Source organism: Oncorhynchus mykiss, chromosome 17 (genome assembly GCF_057628025.1).
Source record: "Oncorhynchus mykiss isolate SJ-2025 chromosome 17, ASM5762802v1, whole genome shotgun sequence".
Classification (NCBI taxonomy): Eukaryota; Metazoa; Chordata; class Actinopteri; order Salmoniformes; family Salmonidae; genus Oncorhynchus; species Oncorhynchus mykiss.
Window position 1 is genome coordinate 56,698,060 of NC_143038.1, and position 20,993 is coordinate 56,719,052.

At 42.0% G+C, this 20,993-nt stretch overlaps 1 protein-coding gene across 1 annotated transcript in view; it reads left to right on the top strand.

Annotated features, from left to right (window-relative positions):
- Positions 1–18,864: 18,864 nt before the first annotated feature.
- Positions 18,865–20,993, top strand: part of LOC110494536 (bone morphogenetic protein 7) — an 82,556-nt gene continuing 80,427 nt past the window's right edge. The window contains exon 1 of the mRNA XM_090206006.1: positions 18,865–19,056. Within this exon, the coding sequence (XP_090062132.1) occupies positions 19,011–19,056 (46 nt within the window). The 5' untranslated portion in view covers positions 18,865–19,010. The remainder of the gene's footprint in view (positions 19,057–20,993) is intronic.

Consider the following 20,993-nt stretch of genomic DNA (forward strand, 5'->3'; position numbering starts at 1 on the left):
GTTGAGATCTGGAGACTGGCTAGCCCACTCCAGGACCTTGAAATGCTTCTTACGAAGTCACTCCTTCATTGCCCGGGTGGTGTGTTTGGGATCATTGTCATGCTGAAAGACCCAGCCACGTTTCATCTTCAATGCCCTTGCTGATGAAAGGAGGTTTTCACTCAAAATCTCACGATACATGGCCCCATTCATTCTTTCCTTTACACGGATCAGTCATCCTAGTGCCTTTGCAGAAAAACAGCCCCAAAGCATGATGTTTCCACCCACATGCTTCACAGTAGGTATGGTGTTCTTTGGATGCAACTCAGCATTCTTTGTCCTCCAAACATGATGAGTTGAGTTTTTACCAAAAAGTTATATTTTGGTTTCATCTGACCATATGACATTCTCTCAATTTTTTTCTGGATCATCCAAATGCTCTCTAGCAAACTTCAGACGGGCCTGGACATGTACTGGCTTAAGCAGGGGACACGTCTGGCACTGCAGGATTTGAGTCCCTGGCGGCGTAGTGTGTTACTGATGGTAGGCTTTGTTACTTTGGTCCCAGCTCTCTGCAAGTCATTCACTAGGTCCCGCCGTGTGGTTCTAGGATTTTTGCTCACCGTTGTGATAATTTTGACCCCACGGGGTGAGATCTTGCGTGGAGCCCCAGATCGAGGGAGATTATCAGTGGTCTTGTATGTCTTCCATTTCCTAATAATTGCTCCCACAGTTGATTTCTTCAAACCAAGCTGCTTACCTATTGCAGATTCAGTCTTCCCAGCCTGGTGCAGGTCTACAATTTTGTTTCTGGTGTCCTTTGACAGCTCTTTGGTCTTGGCCATAGTGGAGTTTGGAGTGTGACTGTTTGAGGTTGTGGACAGGTGTCTTTTATACTGATAACAAGTTCAAACAGGTGCCATTAATACAGGTAACGAGTGGAGGATAGAGGAGCCTCTTAAAGAAGTCTGTGAGGTCTGTGAGAGCCAGAAATCTTGCTTGTTTGTAGGTGACCAAGTACTTATTTTCCACCATAATTTGCAAATAAATTCATTAAAAATCCTACAATGAGATTTTCTGGATTTTTTTTTCTAATTTAGCCTGTCATAGTTTAAGTGTACATATGATGAAAACTACAGGCCTCTCTCATCTTTTTAAGTGGGAGAACTTGCACAATTGGTGGCTGACTAAATGCTTTTTTGCCCCACTGCATATGGGGCTTTGGTGACAAATGGCACTGTGATAGACTACATCCAATTTGCTAAGTAGAGTGTTGGAGGCTATTTTGTAAATTACATCGAAGTCAAGGATCGGTAGGATAGTCGGTTTTACGAGGGTATGTTTTCCAGCATGAGTGAAGGAGGCTTTGTTGCAAAATAGGAAGCCGATTCTAGATTTAATTTTGGATTGGAGATGCTTAATGTGAGTCTTGTAGGAGAGTTTTCTGTCTAACCAGACACCTAGGTATTTGTAGTTGTCCACATATTCTCAGAACTGTCAGAACTGTCAAGAGTAGTGATGATAGACGGGCGGACGGATGTGGGCAGTGATCGGTTGAAGAGCATGCATTTAGCTTTACTTGCATTTAAGAGCAGTTGGAGACCACGGAAGGAGTGTCGTACGGCATCGTCTGGAGGTTTGTTAACACAGCGTCCAAAGAAGGGTCAGAAGTATACAGAATGATGTTGTCTGCGTAGAGGTGGATGAGAGAATCACCAGCAGCAAGAGCGACATCATTGATGTATACAGAGAAAAGAGTCGGCCTGAGAATTGAACTGAGGTTGATGAAGACGGCTGCACAGTGTTGTCTTTTATCGATGGCGGTTATGATATCGTTTAGGATCTTGAGCGTGGCTGAGGTGCACCCATGACCAGCTCGGAAACCAGATTGCATAGCGGAGAAGGTACGGTGGGATTCAAAATGGTCGGTGATCTGTTTGTTAACTTGGCTTTCGAAGATTTTAGAAAGGCAGGGTAGGATAGATATAGGTCTGTAACAGTTTGGGTCTAGAGTGTCTCCCCCTTTGAAGAGGGTGATGACCACGAAAGCTTTCCAATCTTTAGGGATCTCAGACGATACGAAAGAGAGGTTGAACAGGCTAGTAATAGGGGTTACAACAATTGCGGCGGATAATTTTAGAAAGAAAGGGTCCAGATTGTCTAGCCCAAGTGACTTGTAGTGGTCCAGATTTTGCAGCTCTTTCAGAACATCAGCTATTTGGGTGAAGGAGAAATGGGGAGAATTGGGCAAGTTTCTGTGGGGGGTGCAGAGCTGTTGACCGTAGTAGCAGCCTACAGTAGCAACCAATGTGTGGTGTTCAATGTATGTCTACATTCCATGAGTCTTTTGAAATAAATATGCAGGATTTGACATAAACCTGTCTATACACTTGTCCTTCAGACAAGGAGGTGACTGAAAATGTTGTTGTTTGACGCAAGAAACCACTTTACAAAAGATTATGCTAACATCTATGGACGCAAGCCGACCGTCTCAAAATACAACACTGCCACTTCAAGAAATAAAATAAAGCTTTTTACCTGACTCGCTTTTTAAAGATGGCTAGAAATGCACACATTTTTTGCTCTTGTAGGAAGCAATCACTCCTCCATTGTTGACGAGAAATTAGTTATAACTGGGCTAACAACTCAGTAACTAGCAAAGAATATGAACAATTGTGGACAGGTGGCTTCATGCAGCTCTAGCTCTGATCTCAAAACAAGCCAACAACCCCTCATCCTGTAAACAAAGTCCAGTTCAAAGTGAATGTCACAGATCCAAATTTGGCAATGGCTATTTGCATATAGGTCTACTGCAACTCTGATTGGTTATAGTGCACCGGTCTGTGCAGAGCAGGTATTCCCAAACTGGGTAAACACAATGCCGTTGGGGGTATGCCAAATAAAAATGTGATTCACATTAAAAAAATATATCTAAAATATATATATATATTAAAAACAATTATAATAATCTTCACATTTTCAAACAGTCAATCTATATTTTCCAACGGGGCTATACATTTGGGTGAGGTTTTTTTCTCGCCTGAGTAGTCTCATTTCACTGCCAAAAATAAAAAATGTACCATCTAGTGTTCAGAAAAATAAAAACACAATGTCAAATACAGGTAGCCTAGTCAAACAATTAACATCCAATCACATTAACCGTTACTCTCTAACGGACCATGTGTAGCTAAACGTAGCTGCTGCTCATTCCGTTTGCTCAAAAATTGATAAATGGTTAAAAAAAAGTAAGGCTTGCGTCCATAGAGACACATACTAGCTCTACTGGTCATACAGCTAATACCAGCAGTACTACACCTGCACCTGTCGACGACACAAGTTGTTCTCCTTCCACAAGCACATCCAATGCTAGCATCAGTAATTCTACATTTGTTGTTAGCCCAGCTAGTATGGACACTGACAGTTGTGAATCTGATGCAGCCAAAGAGCTACTGCCCCCTTACCCGGGAAAGCACCGAACAACAGACAGGGACGTTGTACAATCGAAACTGCGCAATATGATGAGAACTACATTGATTTGGGGTTCACTTATATTGGGAGTAATGCCTTTCCTCAGCCACAGTACTATCTCACAACTCGATGAAACCTTCACTCTTGCACAGACATTTAGAAACAAATCATGCCAATTTGAAAAATAAGCCACAGGAGTTTTTTGAGTGAGATGACTTTCGAGGAGTAAGACATGTATAAAACCAACAGATACCATTAATAAGAAGGGTCTAGAAGCGTCTTACATGGTGAGCTACCGAGTGGCTAGGACAGGCAAGCCCCATACTATTGTGGAGGACTTAACTCTTCCTGCTGCCTCGGATATGGCTGGGACAATTCTGTGGGAAAAGGCCCAAAAAACTATACAGACAATTACTTCATCAAACAACACTGTTTCACGACGCATTGGTGACATGGCAGGAGATGTTTTGAAACAATTACTGCTTCGCATATAAGCCAGTGAATTCTATGCGTTACAGCTGGATGAGCCAACAGACGTGGAGGGCCTGGCACAGCTCCTGGTACATGTATATGTCCGTTACGTTTATGGGGGGTCAATTAAAAAAGACATCCTCTTCTGCAAACCACTGGAAACCAGGACAACAGGAGAGGATATTTTTAAAGTACTGGACAGCTTTGTGACATCAAATGGACTTTGGTGGTCAAGATGTGTTGGTATCTGTACTGATAGCGCAAAAGCCATGGCATGGATACATAGTGGAGTGGTAACGCTCGTGCAAGCAGTTGTTCCCGACGCCACTTCGCAACACTGCAGCATCCACCAAGAGGCTCTTGCTGCCAACGGAATGCCTGACAGCTTGAAAGATGTTTTGGACACTACAGTGTACCTTAACTTTGTTAACTTCTTTGGGACTGGGGGGCAGTATTGAGTAGCTTGGATGAATTAGGTGCCCAGAGTATCTTGCCTGCTACTCAGGCCCAGTTGCTAATATATGCATAGTATTAGTAGATTTGGATAGAAAACACTCTGACGTTTCTAAAACTGTTTGAATGATGTCTGTGAGTATAACAACTCATATGGCAGGCAAAGACCTGAGAAAAAATCCAACCAGGAAGTGAGAAATCTGAGGTTTGTAGTTTATTGAGAAAACAATTGCCTCCATGGATATATTATCGAATATATATGCTAAAAACACCTTGAGGATGGATCCTAAACAACGTTTGCCGTGTTTCTGTCGATATTATGGAGCAAATTTTGAAAAAAGTTTGGTGTTATAGTTGAAGTATTTTTCGGTCGATTTCTCAGCCAAAACTGATGAACAAACAGGAGCTTTTTCGACCTACAAAAATAATATTTTTGGAAAAAAGGAACATTTGCTATCTAACTGGGAGTCTCTTGAGTGAAAGCATCTGAAGTTCTTCAAAGGTAAATTATTTAATTTGGTTGCTTTTCTTATTTTTGTGAAAATGTTGCCTGCTGCCAGCAGAGCCTAGCATAGCATGCTAGGCTTTTTTTTTTGATCCAAGATGGCGTAGCAGTAGGACGTGTTGTCGTGTCCCTTGTATATATCGTTTGTTTTCGTTTTTTTTTCTTCACATATCTTTAAAACTTTTTGCTGAACCTCAACTTCTTCTAAATACTCTCCTGCAACCCGCCGTAGCTTTTTTTCCTAAAGTATTTATATTTACTTCGGATCTGGAACCCCTCAACTGAAGCTAGCCAACTAGCCAACTAACTACCAGCTTCAGCAAAACATTGCTAGCGGTCTTCAGCTAACCGGTCATCAGCTAACCTTTAGCTCGGAAAGCTCTCGCCAGTTCGAACAACGCGACTCTAACCAGAGCATAACGGACCTATTTATTATTTTATTTTTATTTTTCATCCCCGGATTCCCATCGCAAACAGAACATTTTGAGCTCCTGGGCTACAATATCCAGACCCACGACCGGTCCATCGATGTCACCGCATGAAGAGGAATAAACAGACTCCCCCCATCGCGACGTCCCCAAAGGCTAACTCTCTAGCCCTTGCTATCTCCTTGCTTGCAAATTCGGCCTGCTAACTGCTAGCTTGTTTAGCCCGGTCCGCTAACTGCTACCGTGTTTAGCACCGTCTACTAACTATTAGCTTGTTAGCACAGGCCTGCTAACCATCTGAATCGCCGCGTCCCAAACACTCACTGAACCCATATTTACTTTCTATCCCTTTTCGATTTTTAATTTGTTTATACCTTCCGGTAACCTGCCTCACCCAATGTGATACGGAACCGCTATTATCTTTACATTTTTAGAACACACTCAAGAACCTTCAGAAGCTAACCAGCTAACTGGCTACAAGCTATTTAGTCATTGTTAGTTTTCTAACCTGGATAACACTCGCCAGTCCAGCTTCCCTGCCCCATCCACCGCTGCCCCTTGGACACTGATCACTTGGCTACATAGCTGATGCATGCTGGACTGTCCATTAATTCACGGTAATCCATTCTGCTTGTTTATGTTTTATCTGTCGGCCCCAGCCGCACTTAGGCTCTGTGTGTAGTTAATCCGACCCTCTCTGCCTAATCAATCGCCATTCTACCTGCTGTTGTTGTGCTAGCTGATTAGCTGTTGTTGTCTCACCTACTGTTTTAGCTAGCTCTCCCAATTCAACACCTGTGATTACTGTATGCCTTGCTGTATGTCTCTCTCAAATGTCAATATGCCTTGTATACTGTTGTGCAGGTTAGTTATCATTGTTTTAGTTTACAATGGAGCCCCTAGTTCCACTCTTTATACCCCTGATACCTCCTTTGTCCCACCCCCCACACATGCGGTGACCTCACCCATTACAACCAGCATGTCCAGAGATACAACCTCTCTCATCATCACCCAGTGCCTGGGCTTACCTCCGCTGTACCCGCACCCCACCATACCCCTGTTTGCGCATTATGCCCTGAATATATTCTACCATGCCCAGAAACCTGCTCCTCTTATTCTCTGTCCCCAACGCCCTAGGCGACCAGTTTTGATAGCCTTCAGCCGCACCCTCATACTACTCCTTCTCTGTTCCGCGGGTGATGTGGAGGTAAACCCAGGCCCTGCATGTCCCCAGGCACCCTCATTTGTTGACTTCTGTGATCGAAAAAGCCTTGGTTTCATGCATGTCAACATCAGAAGCCTCCTCCCTAAGTGTGTCTTACTCACTGCTCTAGCACACTCTGCTAACCCTGATGTCCTTGCCGTGTCTGAATCCTGGCTCAGGAAGGCCACCAAAAATTCTGAGATTTCCATACCCAACTATAACATCTTCCGTCAAGATAGAACTGCCAAAGGGGGAGGAGTTGCAGTCTACTGCAGAGATAGCCTGCAAAGTAATGTCATACTCTCCAGGTCCATACCCAAACAGTTCGAACTACTAATTTTGAAAATTACTCTCTCCAGAAATAAGTCTCTCACTGTTGCCGCCTGTTACCGACCCCCCTCAGCTCCCAGCTGTGCCCTGGACACCATTTGTGAATTGATCGCCCCCCATCTAGCTTCAGAGTTTGTTCTGTTAGGTGACCTAAACTGGGATATGCTTAACACCCCGGCAGTCCTACAATCTAAGCTAGATGCCCTCAATCTCACTCAAATCATCAAGGAACCCACCAGGTACAACCCTAACTCTGTAAACAAGGGCACCCTCATTGACGTCATCCTGACCAACTGGCCCTCCAAATACACCTCTGCTGTCTACAACAAGGATCTCAGCGATCACTGCCTCATTGCCTGTATCCGCTACGGAGCCGCAGTCAAACGACCGCCCCTCATCACTGTCAAACGCTCCCTAAAACACTTCTGTGAGCAGGCCTTTCTAATCGACCTGGCCCGGGTATCCTGGAAGGACATTGACCTCATCCCGTCAGTTGAGGATGCCTGGTCTTTCTTTAAAAGTAACTTCCTCACCATTTTAGATAAGCATGCTCCGTTCAAAAAATGCAGAACTAAGAACAGATATAGCCCCTGGTTCACTCCAGACCTGACTGCCCTCGACCAGCACAAAAACATCCTGTGGCGGACTGCGCTAACATCGAATAGTCCCCGCGATATGCAACTGTTCAGGGAAGTCAGGAACCAATACACACAGTCAGTCAGGAAAGCTAAAGCCAACTTCTTCAGGCAGAAGTTTGCATCCTGTAGCTCCAACTCCAAAAAGTTCTGGGACACTGTGAAGTCCATGGAGAACAAGAGCACCTCCTCCCAGCTGCCCACTGCACTGAGGCTAGGTAACATGGTCACCACCGATAAATCCATGATTATCGAAAACTTCAACAAGCATTTCTCAACGGCTGGCCATGCCTTCCGCCTGGCTACTCCAACCTCGGACAACAGCTCCCCCCCCCCCCCGGAGCTACTCGCCCAAGCCTCTCCAGGTTCTCCTTTACCCAAATCCAGATAGCAGATGTTCTGAAAGAGCTGCAAAACCTGGACCCGTACAAATCAGCTGGGCTGGACAATCTGGACCCTGTATTCCTGAAACTATCCGCCGCCATTGTCGCAACCCCTATTACCAGCCTGTTCAACCTCTCTTTCATATCGTCTGAGATCCCCAAGGATTGGAAAGCTGCCGCAGTCATCCCCCTCTTCAAAGGGGGCGACACCCTGGACCCAAACTGTTACAGACCTATATCCATCCTGCCCTGCCTATCTAAGGTCTTCGAAAGCCAAGTCAACAAACAGGTCACTGACCATCTTGAATCCCACCGTACCTTCTCCGCTGTGCAATCTGGTTTCCGAGCCGGTCACGGGTGTACCTCAGCCACGCTCAAGGTACTAAACGATATCATAACCGCCATCGATAAAAGACAGTACTGTGCAGCCGTCTTCATAGACCTTGCCAAGGCTTTCGACTCTGTCAATCACCGTATTCTTATCGGCAGACTCAGTAGCCTCGGTTTTTCGGATGACTGCCTTGCCTGGTTCACCAATTACTTTGCAGACAGAGTTCAGTGTGTCAAATCGGAGGGCATGCTGTCCGGTCCTCTGGCAGTCTCTATGGGGGTGCCACAGGGTTCAATTCTCGGGCCGACTCTTTTCTCTGTATATATCAATGATGTTTCTCATGCTGCGGGCGATTCCCTGATCCACCTCTACGCAGACGACACCATTCTATATACTTCCGGCCCGTCCTTGGACACTGTGCTATCTAACCTCCAAACGAGCTTCAATGCCATACAGCACTCCTTCCGTGGCCTCCAACTGCTCTTAAACGCTAGTAAAACCAAATGCATGCTTTTCAACCGTTCGCTGCCTGCACCCGCACGCCTGACCAGCATCACCACCCTGGATGGTTCCGACCTTGAATATGTGGACATCTATAAGTACCTAGGTGTCTGGCTAGACTCTAAACTCTCCTTCCAGACCCATATCAAACATCTCCAATCGAAAATCAAATCAAGAGTCGGCTTTCTATTCCGCAACAAAGCCTCCTTCACTCACGCCGCCAAACTTACCCTAGTAAAACTGACTATCCTACCGATCCTCGACTTCGGCGATGTCATCTACAAAATTGCTTCCAACACTCTACTCAGCAAACTGGATGCAGTTTATCACAGTGCCATCCGTTTTGTCACTAAAGCACCTTATACCACCCACCACTGCGACTTGTATGCTCTAGTCGGCTGGCCCTCGCTACATATTCGTCGCCAGACCCACTGGCTCCAGGTCATCTACAAGTCCATGCTAGGTAAAGCTCCGCCTTATCTCAGTTCACTGGTTACGATGGCAACACCCATCCGTAGCACGCGCTCCAGCAGGTGTATCTCACTGATCATCCCTAAAGCCAACACCTCATTTGGCCGCCTTTCGTTCCAGTTCTCTGCTGCCTGTGACTGGAACGAATTGCAAAAATCGCTGAAGTTGGAGACTTTTATCTCCCTCACCAACTTCAAACATCTGCTATCTGAGCAGCTAACCGATCGCTGCAGCTGTACATAGTCTATTGGTAAATAGCCCACCCATTTTCACCTACCTCATCCCCATACTGTTTTTATTTATTTATTTTTCTGCTCTTTTGCACACCAATATCTCTACCTGTACATAACCATTTGATCATTTATCACTCCAGTGTTAATCTGCATAATTGTAATTATTTGCCTACCTTCTCATGCCTTTTGCACACAATGTATATATAGACTCCCCTTTTTTCTACTGTGTTATTGACTTGTTAATTGTTTACTCCATGTGTAACTCTCCAGTGTTAATCTGCATAATTGTAATTATTTGCCTACCTTCTCATGCCTTTTGCACACAATGTATATATAGACTCCCCTTTTTTCTACTGTGTTATTGACTTGTTAATTGTTTACTCCATGTGTAACTGTGTTATTGACTGTGTTGTCTGTTCACACTGTTCACACTGCTATGCCTTATCTTGGCCAGGTCGCAGTTGCAAATGAGAACTTGTTCTCAACTAGCCTACCTGGTTAAATAAAGGTGAAATAAAAAATAAATAAAAAAATAAAAATAAAAGCATTATGCCATGCTAAACTTACACAAATGCTTGTCTAGCGTTGGCTGTAACGCATATTTTGAAAATCTGAGATGACAGTGTTGTTAACAAAAGTCTAAGCTTGTGTTTGAATATATTTATTTCATTTCATTTGCGATTTTCATGAATAGGAAAAGTTGCGTTATGCTAATGCATTTGAGGCTATGATTACGCTCCCGGATACAGGTTTGCTAGTCGCAAGAAGTTAACAAGTAAAATACAGCAAATGAAAGATAAACATCTTGTTAATCTACCCATTGTGTCCATTTCAAAAATGCTTTCCAGCGAAAGCACCACATATGATTATGTTAGGTCATAGCCAAGTCGAGAAAACACAGCCATTTTTCCAGCCAAAGATAGGAGTCACAAAAAGCAGAAATATAGATAAAATTAATCACTAACCTTTGATGATCTTCATCAGATGACACTCTTAGGACATCATGTTACACAATACATGTATGTTTTGTTCGATAATGTGCATATTTATATCCCAAAATCTCAGTTTACATTGACGCCTTACGTGCAGTAATGTTTTGATCACAAAACATCCAGTGATTTTGCAGAAATACTCATAATAAACATTGATAAAAGATACAAGTGTTATTCAAAGAATTAAAGATAGACTTCTCCTTAATGCAACCACTGTGTCAGATGTTTTAAAAACTTGAGAACGGTGCTCAGAACCCAAAACAGCCAGAGGAATATTCACCATTTTGGAGTCAGCAAAGTTAAAAACACCATAAATATTCACTTACCTTTGATGATCTTCATCATCAGAAGGCTCTCCCAGGAATCCCAGGTCGGCAATAAATGACTGATTTGTTCCATAAAGTTCCATAAAGTCAGTAATTTATGTCCAAATAGCCACTTGTTGTTAGCGTGTTCAGCCCAGTAATCCATCTTCATGAGGCGCGAGCACTTCATCCAGACAAAACCTCGGAAAGTTCCGTTACAGTTCTTTAGAAACATGTCAAACGATGTATGGAATCAATCTTTAGGATATTTTTTTACATAAAACATCAATAATGTTCTAACTGGAGAATTCCTTTGTCTTCAGAAAAGCACTGGAACGAGAGGTAACTCTGTCAGAAGCGCGCGTCATGAGACCAAGGCACTCTGCCAGACCACTGACTCAAAGAGGTCTCATGAGCCCCTCCTTTATAGTAGAATCCTCATTCAAGTTTCTAAAGACGGTTGACATCTAGTGGAAGCCATAGGAAATGCAACTTTATCCATATCTCAATGTGTATTCGGTAGGCCAAGCTTTGAAAAACTACAAACCTCAGATGTCCCACTTCCCGGTTAGATTTTTCTCAGGTTTTCGCCTGCCATATGAGTTATGTTATACTCACAGACATCATTCAAACAGTTTTAGAAACTTCAGGGTGTTTTCTATCCAATACTACTAATAATATGCAGTTCATCCTGGGCACGCTATTTATCCAAAAGTGAAAATGCTGCCCCCTATCCCAAAAAGGTTAAGGAGAAGTTTATCTAAAGTTCCATGCATAACACTTGTATTTTCATCAACATTTATGATGAGTATTTCTGTAAATTGATGGGGCTCTCTGCAAAATCACTGGATGTTTTGGAAGCAAAACATTACTGAACGTAACGCGCCAAGGTAAACTGAGATTTTTGGATATAAATATGAACTTTATCGAACAAAACATACATGTATTGTGTAACATGAAGTCCTATGAGTGTCATCTGATGAAGATCATCAAAGGTTAGTGATTAATTTTATCTCTATTTCTGCTTTTTGTGACTCCTCTCTTTGGCTGGAAAATGGCTGTGTTTTTCTGTGACTAGGTACTGACCTAACATAATCGTTTGGTGTGCTTTCGTTGTAAAGCCTTTTTGAAATCGGACACTGTGGCTAGATTTACAGCAAGTTTATATTTTAAAATGGTGTAAAATACTTGTATGTTTGAGGAATTTTAATTATGGGATTTATTTTGTTTTGAATTTGTTACCCTGCAATTTCACTGGCTGTTGGCGAGGTGGGATGCTACCGTCCCACATATCCCAGAGAGGTTTAGGTAAGGCCCCTTGAACTCTTGTGTATTTTCTGCACTATGCAATGATATGGGCAGCGACAATGTAATGCTTTTACAACATACAGAAGTGCGCTGGTTATCAAGGGGGAAAAAAAATTGAGAGACGAGCTTAAGATTTTCTTAACTGACCATAATTTTCACTTGTCTGACCGCTTGCATGATGACGAGTTTCTCACACGACTGGCCTATCTGGGTGATGTTTTTTCTCGCCTGAATGATCTGAATCTAGGATTACAGGGACTCTTCGCAACTATACTCAATGTGTGAGACAAAATTGAGGCTATGATTAAGAACTTGGAGCTCTTCTCTGCCTGCATTATTAGCAAAGACAACACACAGGTATTTCCATCATCATAACATGATTTGAACTCAATCTTACGGACAATGTCAAATGTGATATAGCAAAGCACCTGAGTGAGTTGGGTGCGCAATTACACAGGTACTTTCCCGAAACGGATGGCATTAACAACTGGATTAGTTATCCCTTTCATGCCCTGCCTCCAGTCCACTTACCGATATCTGAACCAGAGAGCCTCATCGAAATTGCAACAAGCGTTTCTGTGAAAATTGAATTTGAATAGCGCTGTTAAGACACTGATTCCCTTTGCAACCATGCTCTTATGTGAGTGTGAATTCTCGGCTCTTTCTAGCATGAAAACTAAATACAGGCACAGATTGTGTGTGGAAAATGATTTAAGACTGACTCTCTCCAATACAATCCAACATTGCAGAGTTATGAGCATCCTTTCAAGCGCACCCTTCTCATTAACCTGTGGTGAGTTATTCACAATTTTCTATTAACAAACAAGGTTTATATGTAAGATGGTTAAATAAAGAGCAAAATTATTGATTATTATTATATTATTATTTGTGCCCTGGTCCTATAAGAGCTCTTTGTCACTTCCCATGAGCCTTGTTGTGACAAAAACGTATTCTTATGTTTATAAATGTATCGTATAGTGTGTGTGTGTGGCATGCTTACAATAATGGCGAAAAACAACATTTGAAAGTACGCTGACCCTGGTACTAGAGGAGGTATGCAGCTGGAGGTTGAATGTTTGAAGGGGTATAGAACTATAAAAGGTTTTTGAACCACTAGTGTAGAGTGTGGGCCTGAGTTGTGCCTGTTAATGCAATAGAATCCAACTCCAATGTGCTCTGCCTACAAAAAAATCTCTTGCACAGTTAGTTTTGTTTCGGTATTTTACATTGAAAGTGACTAAGATTACGTTGATTCACTCAAAATTCCCACAGAGCAAAACGTTGATAGTGTTAACTAAAGGGGAAAACTCTAGAAAGTCAATGGATCATTTTTCTTCTGTGCGGCTGTAAAAGGGGGGCTGAGCACCCGCATGCCTGCAGCTTAGAGGGAACATTGCTCACCCATCTTCTGCCTCTCTCCATCGCTTTCTCTGTGTCATCTGTTGCTGACTCTTAGTATTCTATTTTGCTGTCAATTGTTTTAATAGTAATTTTACAGGACTTTTCACCTCACCTGCATATTCTTTGTCAAATATGTTTTACTTTTTCACTGTCTGTATTTCACCTCTTATAATTTGTGCAAATTAAGAAAACAAATTAGAATCTATAGAGCAGCTTGAAGTGATACAGTCTACTGTGTGTTCAACCCACCTCTGTTCTCTTTCCATCTACCCTCTTCTACATCACTTTCTCTGTCTTGTCTGTTGCTGTCTGTGTCTTGTCTGTTACAGTCTCAGGTTCTTGTTTGTTACTGTCTCCTTGTCTGTTACTGTCTATCCTCTTCTGTTATGGCCTGTTATGTTCTTCCAGTGTCTCTCTCCATCATATCCTATTCTTCTGTTGCTGTCTCTGTGTTGTGTCTGGTGTGTCTCTCTACATCATATCCTATTCTTCTGTTGCTGCCTATGTCTTGTCTGGTGTCTCTCTCTCTCCATCATATCCTAAATAATAGGTTACACTTGATTTAGGGTACATTATTACATGATAAATGTTTCTGATTAGTGAACAAATAAATGAGCTAGCACTTCCCCTTGTCCAGCCAGAGATCAATTAACCAAATATACAGACAGAGATTCAGTTAAACAAAATCAAATTGATTAATGATCAGACAAATCACAGGCTTTTGGTCAGGAGTAGGCCAGACTACTACGTGAGTGAAGAGCAAAATTCACTTGTATAACTAACATGCCTGGATCATCTAAATCATCCTCTTCCCAACATTTGCCCCTGGCTGCTGCGGTACTAAGTTCTCCACTGGCCCGCTGTTCTCATCTGTCCTCCTCCTTGGCCCATCTGAAAGGTAGCAAGGTAGAGGTGCAACATGTTATTAATTCAACGTTTCCCAAACTAGGGGTCGTGGCCACATGTAGGGTCTCTTGAATTGAAAATGGGGTCGTGAGAGAAACAAAAAAAAAGTGTAATAATAATTGCGCTTGGTTCATAGAACCGGGGTTACCGTCAGTTGTAATAAACAGAGCGGTTTCTCTTTTCTTCCTACAAATGTGTCTCTTTCTTTTGAACCGTTTAAGATAAAAAATATTATGACACCATCACTGAAAGATAAGACTCTCAGGAACATGTACGCTAGAGGCGTTACTACAGATGGTGGGGCTTTACTTTACTTTACGTGGGGCTTTACTTGGTTCATTGCGCTCTAGCGACTCCTTGTGGTGGGCTGGGTGCCTGCAGGCTGACCCCGGTTACAATTTGAACGGTATTACCTCCGACACATTGGTGCGGCTGGCTTCCGGGTTAAGCTGGCGCGGTTAGGCGGGTCATGTTTCGGGGGACGCATAACTCCACCTTCGCCTCTCCCGAGCCCATTAGGGAGTTGTAGAAATGAGACAAGATTGAGAAAAGGGGGTCAAATACAAAAGAAGTACATAAAAAATAAAACAGAGTGGACAAGACCAGGCACTAAATCAGACTGGGGAAAAATAACAGAAATTAGCTTCAGACGACTGGTGGGCAATCTGACTTAGACTTTGGATAGCCTATTCTTGGAGCTGGTTAGGGACCATCAATAAATTACACAATGTAAATGAGACAATATTTCATCTTGCACACCTTTTAGTTTTCTCATTGACATAAAAAAGGAACTAAGGTCAGGACGTGACAGCAGTTATGACCACAAGTCTCACAAAACTCTGTTTTGGACGAGGCTGACTTTATGACCAACATTATTATTTTTACACTTTGTAGTCAATTTTGATTCATATGGATGCCACGTGGCTTGAGAAGTTGCTTTTATAGGGGAAGTTGCTTTTTAAAGTTACTGTATGCTGACACGAACAAGGCAACATAGCCCCTAGGCTATATAAATATAAAGCGACATGAGCCCATCAAATTTACATGTATAATGGAATAAGTTAGAAGATCTTTATGATTCATTTCATTTCGTCAGTTCTACCAGCTAATGTGAGATTTTTAGATTACATAACATTTGAGGACACATCATTTAAGGGCTTATGTATTTTCTATGTTTTGTTCACCTACAATCTAACCACAAAGCTGACCATATTTTCCCCTCTCTTTCTGGCTGCCCTCCCCCTTCCCTTCTAAGTTCAAGTTTGTTAATTTGTGATATGCACATGATATACAGTGCCGTGAAAAAGTATTTGCCCCTTTCTGACTTTCTCTATTTTTTAATATTTTTGATACTCAATGTTATCAGTTATTCAACCAAAACAGAATATTAGATAAAAAGAACCTGAGTTTACAAATAGCAACAACAAAAAAAATGACATTTATTTTATTTAATTAACAAAGTTATGCAGCACACCATTCCCCTGTGTGAAAAAGTAATTACCCTCTTACACTCAATAACTGATTGTGCCACCTTTAGCGGCAATGACTGCAACCAAATGATTCCTGTAGTTGTTAATCAGTCTCAGTCTGTTAATCAGTCACATCGCTGTGGAGGAATTGTGGCCCACTCTTGCATGCAGAAATGCTTTAACTCAGCAACATTTGTGGGTTTTCAAGCATGAACTACTCGTTTTAAGTCCTGCCATAACATCTCAATTGAGATTAGGTTTGGACTTTGACTAGGCCATTCCAAAACTTTAAATTTGTTGCTTTTTAACCATTTTCATGTAGACTTGAATGTGTGTTTTCGATCATTGTCTTGCTGTATGACCCAGCTGAGCTTCAGCTTCAGCTCAGACAGATGGCTTGACATTCTCCTGTAGAATTCTCTACAGAGCAGAATTCATGGTTCCTTCTATTAAAATCAAATCAAATCAAATTGTATTGGTCACATACACATATTTAGTAGATGTTATTGTGGGTGTAGCGAAATGCTTGTGTTCCTAGCTCCCACAGTGCAGTAGTATCTAACAATTCACAAGAAAAGAGAATGATGGTCAAAAGATAAAGGAGAAAAAAAAAGTCTAAATAAAACATAATAAAAGTACATTTGAATGACACTAAGTGGCAGTGTTTTTACAACTAATGCCGGTTTGCCTGAGGCTGTTTGTACACATGCATATACACACACTCTCATTCAAATAAACACATACAAGAACACACACATACATGTAATAGAGCCAGACATGCACGCAAACATATAAAGTAGGCATTGCTGTTATGATTTCAGTTGTCCTTGATGTCATTTGTTTTAAATGTATTATTAAAAAAAAAATGTTTTTGCATTGTTGTTTGCTGTTTTCTTCTGTCTTTTCCTTTTTTTCCACTTTGTTGCAGAAAGACTGATACATGTTTGATAGTGTCATGTATTGTTTGTCCTTCATGTTCTAATACTTTAATGTTACCCCTTCCTTGTGTTTTTTGTAATAAATAATTATAAAAATAAGTAAATCATTAAATAAATAAAAAACAATTCACAACAATACACAAATCTAAAATGTAAAATAATGGAATTAGGAAATATATAAATATGAGGACAGGCAATGTCGGAGTAGCATTGGCTAAAGTACAGTAGAATAGAATACAGTATATACATATGAGATGAGTAAAGCAGTATGTAAACATGATTAAAGTGACTAGAGTTCCTTTACTAAGGTGGCCGGTGATTCCATATCTATTTATATAGGGCAGTAGCCTCTAAGGTGCAGGGTTGAGTAACCGGGTGGTAGCCGGCTAGTGATGGCTATTTAACAGTCTGATGGCCTTGAGATAAAAGCTTTTTTTACAGTCTCTCGGTCCCAGCCTTGATGCATCTGTACTGACCTCGCCTTCTGGATGATAGCAGGGTGAGCAGGCCGTGGGAAGTCGTCCAGGACCTGAGGCAGCAAAGCATCCCAAAACCATTACACTACCACCACCATGTTTGACCGTTGGCATGAGGATCTTACTGTGGAATGCAGTGGTTGGTTTTTGCTAGACATAATGGGACCCATCTCGTCCAAAACGTTGAGTCAAGTTTGCTAAAAAGCACCTGGAAGCACCTGGATGATCACCAAGACTCCTGGAAAAATGTTCTACTGATAGATTAGTCAAAAGTATAACTTTTTGGACGACTGTAGGATGAGAATGTACATGCACGGCAGCATCAGTTAAGCCTAGCTAGCTAATGTTAGCTAGCTTAACTATCTTCTCCCGGTATGAGGCAGTCAAGACAGGGGAAAGGGGGATACCTAGTCAGTTGTACAACTGAATGCATTCAATTGAAATGTGTTAGTCCGTCGGACCACCAGATGGTAAAGCGTGATTCATCACTCTAGAGTACGTGTTTATATTGCTTCATAGTCCAATGGCGGCAAACTTTACACGAGCCAACACATGGCATTGCACATGGTGATCTTATGCTTGTGTGCAGCTGCTTGACCATGTAAACCCATTTCATAAAGCTCCAGACGAACAGTTCTTGTGCTGACGTTACTTCCAGAGGCAGTTTGGAACTCGATAGTGAGTGTTGCAGATGATTTTTACACATAACACACTTCAGCACACGACAGTCCTGTTCTATGAGCTTGTGTGCCTACCACTTCGCGGCTGAGCCGTTGTTTCTGCTAGACGTTTCCACTTCACAATAACAGCACTTACAGTTGACTGGGGCAGCTCTAGCAGCGCAGAATTTGGATAAACTGACATGTTGGAAAGGTGGCATCCTATGACGGTACCACATTGAAAGTCACTGAGCACTTCAGTATGGGCCATTCTACTGATAACGTTTGTCTATGGTGATTGCATGGCTGTGTGTGCTTGATTTTATACACCTGTCAGCAATGGGTGTGGCTGAAATAACCGAATTCACTCATTTGAAGGGGTGTCCACAAACTTTTGTAAATATAGTGTAGCTATGGCAGCTACTAGTCTACTATAGCGTGAGTCAGCTTGGTTGGTTGCTGTCTCTCGTCTCTCCCTCCCTCCTCCTTGCTTTCGTGTCACTCTCCACAATACGGCCCTTCCCCCAGCCTGCTAGGGTGACACCTCTCTCTCCCTTCCCTCACACTTTATCAGCTCCGGTTAAAACCTCTCTGGGATAGGGGGTGGTGTTTTCACGTCCGGATGAAAAGTAAACTGCCTGCTACTCAGGGCCAGGAGCTAGGATATGCATATTATTAGTCGATTTGGATAGAAAACACTCTGACGTTTCTAAAACTGTTTGAATAATGACTGTGAGTATAACAGAACTGATTTGGTAGGCAAAAACCCAGAGCACAATCCCTTCAGGGAAAGTTGTTTTTGAGGTCAATCTGTTTTCCATTGGTTTCCCATGGCAAGCCCGTTTTAATAGAAATATGCCTTTCCTTTCTGGGTGTATAGCCAAGTGTACTCTTTTGTTTGGGGAGCATGACCTGAAGCTCGCTCCATTTTCATTTTTATCCTATATTGAGCACAGTTTATCCCATCTTAAATTTGAAATACTGAAAGTTGGATTAGGAAAGTTTTTTTTGAATGTTTGGACAAAGTTTACAGGTAACTTATTAGATATTTTTGTAGCCATGCTGAGCGAGTAGGAACCAGTGTTTTTCTGAATCAAACGCGCCAAATAAATTGACATTTTGGGATATAATGACAGAATTAAACGAACAAAAGGACCATTTGTGATGTTTATGGGCATATTGGAGTGCCAACAGAAGAAGCTCTTCAAAGGTAAGGCATGAATTATATTGTTATTTCTGAGTTTTGTGTCGAGCCTGGCGGGTTGAAATATGATTGTCTGTTTCTTTGATGGGGTGCTGTCCTCAGATAATCACATGGTTTACTTTCACCGTAAAGCCTTTTTAAATCTGACACGGTGGCTAGATTAACAAGAAGTTAAGCTTTCATTTGGTGTATTGCACTTGTGAATGTAGGAAAGTTAAAAAAAATATATATATATTTTTTTTCACGGTCTGCCTTTTCACCGGATGTTGTCAAATCGATCCAGCTAACGGGATTTGATCCATAAGAAGTTTTAATGAGGTAACTTAGCCATTTTATTATTTTATTTCCCCCACTTGGATCGGACCGGTTCTGGATCTGACCAGGTCTATACAGAACTGGTCTAGTTGTCCTCTGGTCAACTTTGATGCTGTTGCACTTTGGCTTTCTGGCTGTTCTGCCCTCTCCACCTCATTCACTGATGCCTCAAACTGCTCAACATTCTCGCTTTTTTTTTATACTCTTTCAGACGTTTCAAACATTCATATTTGCTCTGTGCTATGCTGCAAACTCTGATGGAGTGACAGGCATTTGGCTGAATGATTACATTGACATCTAACAGGTGCTGTTGGGGTGGTGTCAAGGGAATGAAAGCGGTTCACTGGGTGGTGAAATATCGACCAATCACAGCAGGCACCACTTTACTCCAGGGGCTTTTTGCAGTGCCTACTACTGCTTAGCACATCATATTGTCTTTTAATTTTTTTGGTCATAAAATGTGTCAGTAAACTTATTTAAAAAAAATACTGCATAGTGCAAGTGATGTGTGGTTATTGAAACCTAAATCAGACTGACCATTAAAAGGTTTGGGCTGGATCAAAAACACCCCGGCCTAATGACATGACGTCCTCCTCAGGACCAGGTAACACCAGAGGCTATTCACTCTTACAGGATCAGGCGAGGAAACAAGAGTTGACATGCGAACAAGACAAAGCACTCCTGTTTACTTTGTAGGCTGTTGTTGGTGCTTTTATCAACAGCAACTAAGACTGTTTATTGAACTGTCTGCTGTAGATATGGATAGAATAAACAGTGTCTGGAACATTTGCTGCACTATGCGTTACATCATTCCACACTTCATGGTGACACATTTGATGTTGGACACCTTGAGAATACATGGATGTTGCTCTGGCAACGGATACAAGAGAGAATCATTTTTTAATTTTTTAATTTATTATTTTTATTTCACATTTATTTAACCAGGTAGGCTAGTTGAGAACAAGTTCTCATTTACAACTGCAACCTGGCCAAGATAAACAAAAGCAGTGCGACACAAACAACACAGTTACACATGGGATAAAGAAACGTACAGTCAACAACACAATAGAAAAATCTACGTATATACAGTGTGTGCAAATGTAGTAAGATTAGGGATGTAAGGCAATAAATAGGCCATAGAGGCGAAATAATTACAATTTAGCAATTAAACACTGGAGTGATGGATGTGAAGAAGATGAATGTGCAAGTAGAGATACTGGGGTGCAAAGGAGCAAAAAATAAATAACAATATGAGGTAGTTGGGTGGGCTATTTACATATGGGCTGTGTACAGGTGCAATGATTGGTAAGCTGCTCTGACAGCTGGTGCTTAAAGTTAGTGAGGGGGATATGAGTCTCCAGCTTCAGTGATTTTTGAAATTCGTTCCAGTCATTGGCAGCAGCGAACTGGAAGGAAAGGCAGCCAAAGGGGGAGTTGGCTTTGGCCATGACCAGTGAAATATACTTGCTGGAGCGTGTGCTACGGGTGGGTGCTGCTATGGTGAAAAGTGAGCTGAGATAAGGTGGGGCTTTACCAGAGTTTACTGTCTAACCAGACACTTAGGTATTTGTAGTTGTCCACATATTCTAAGTCAGAACCGTCCAGAGTAGTAATGCTGGGCGGGTGTG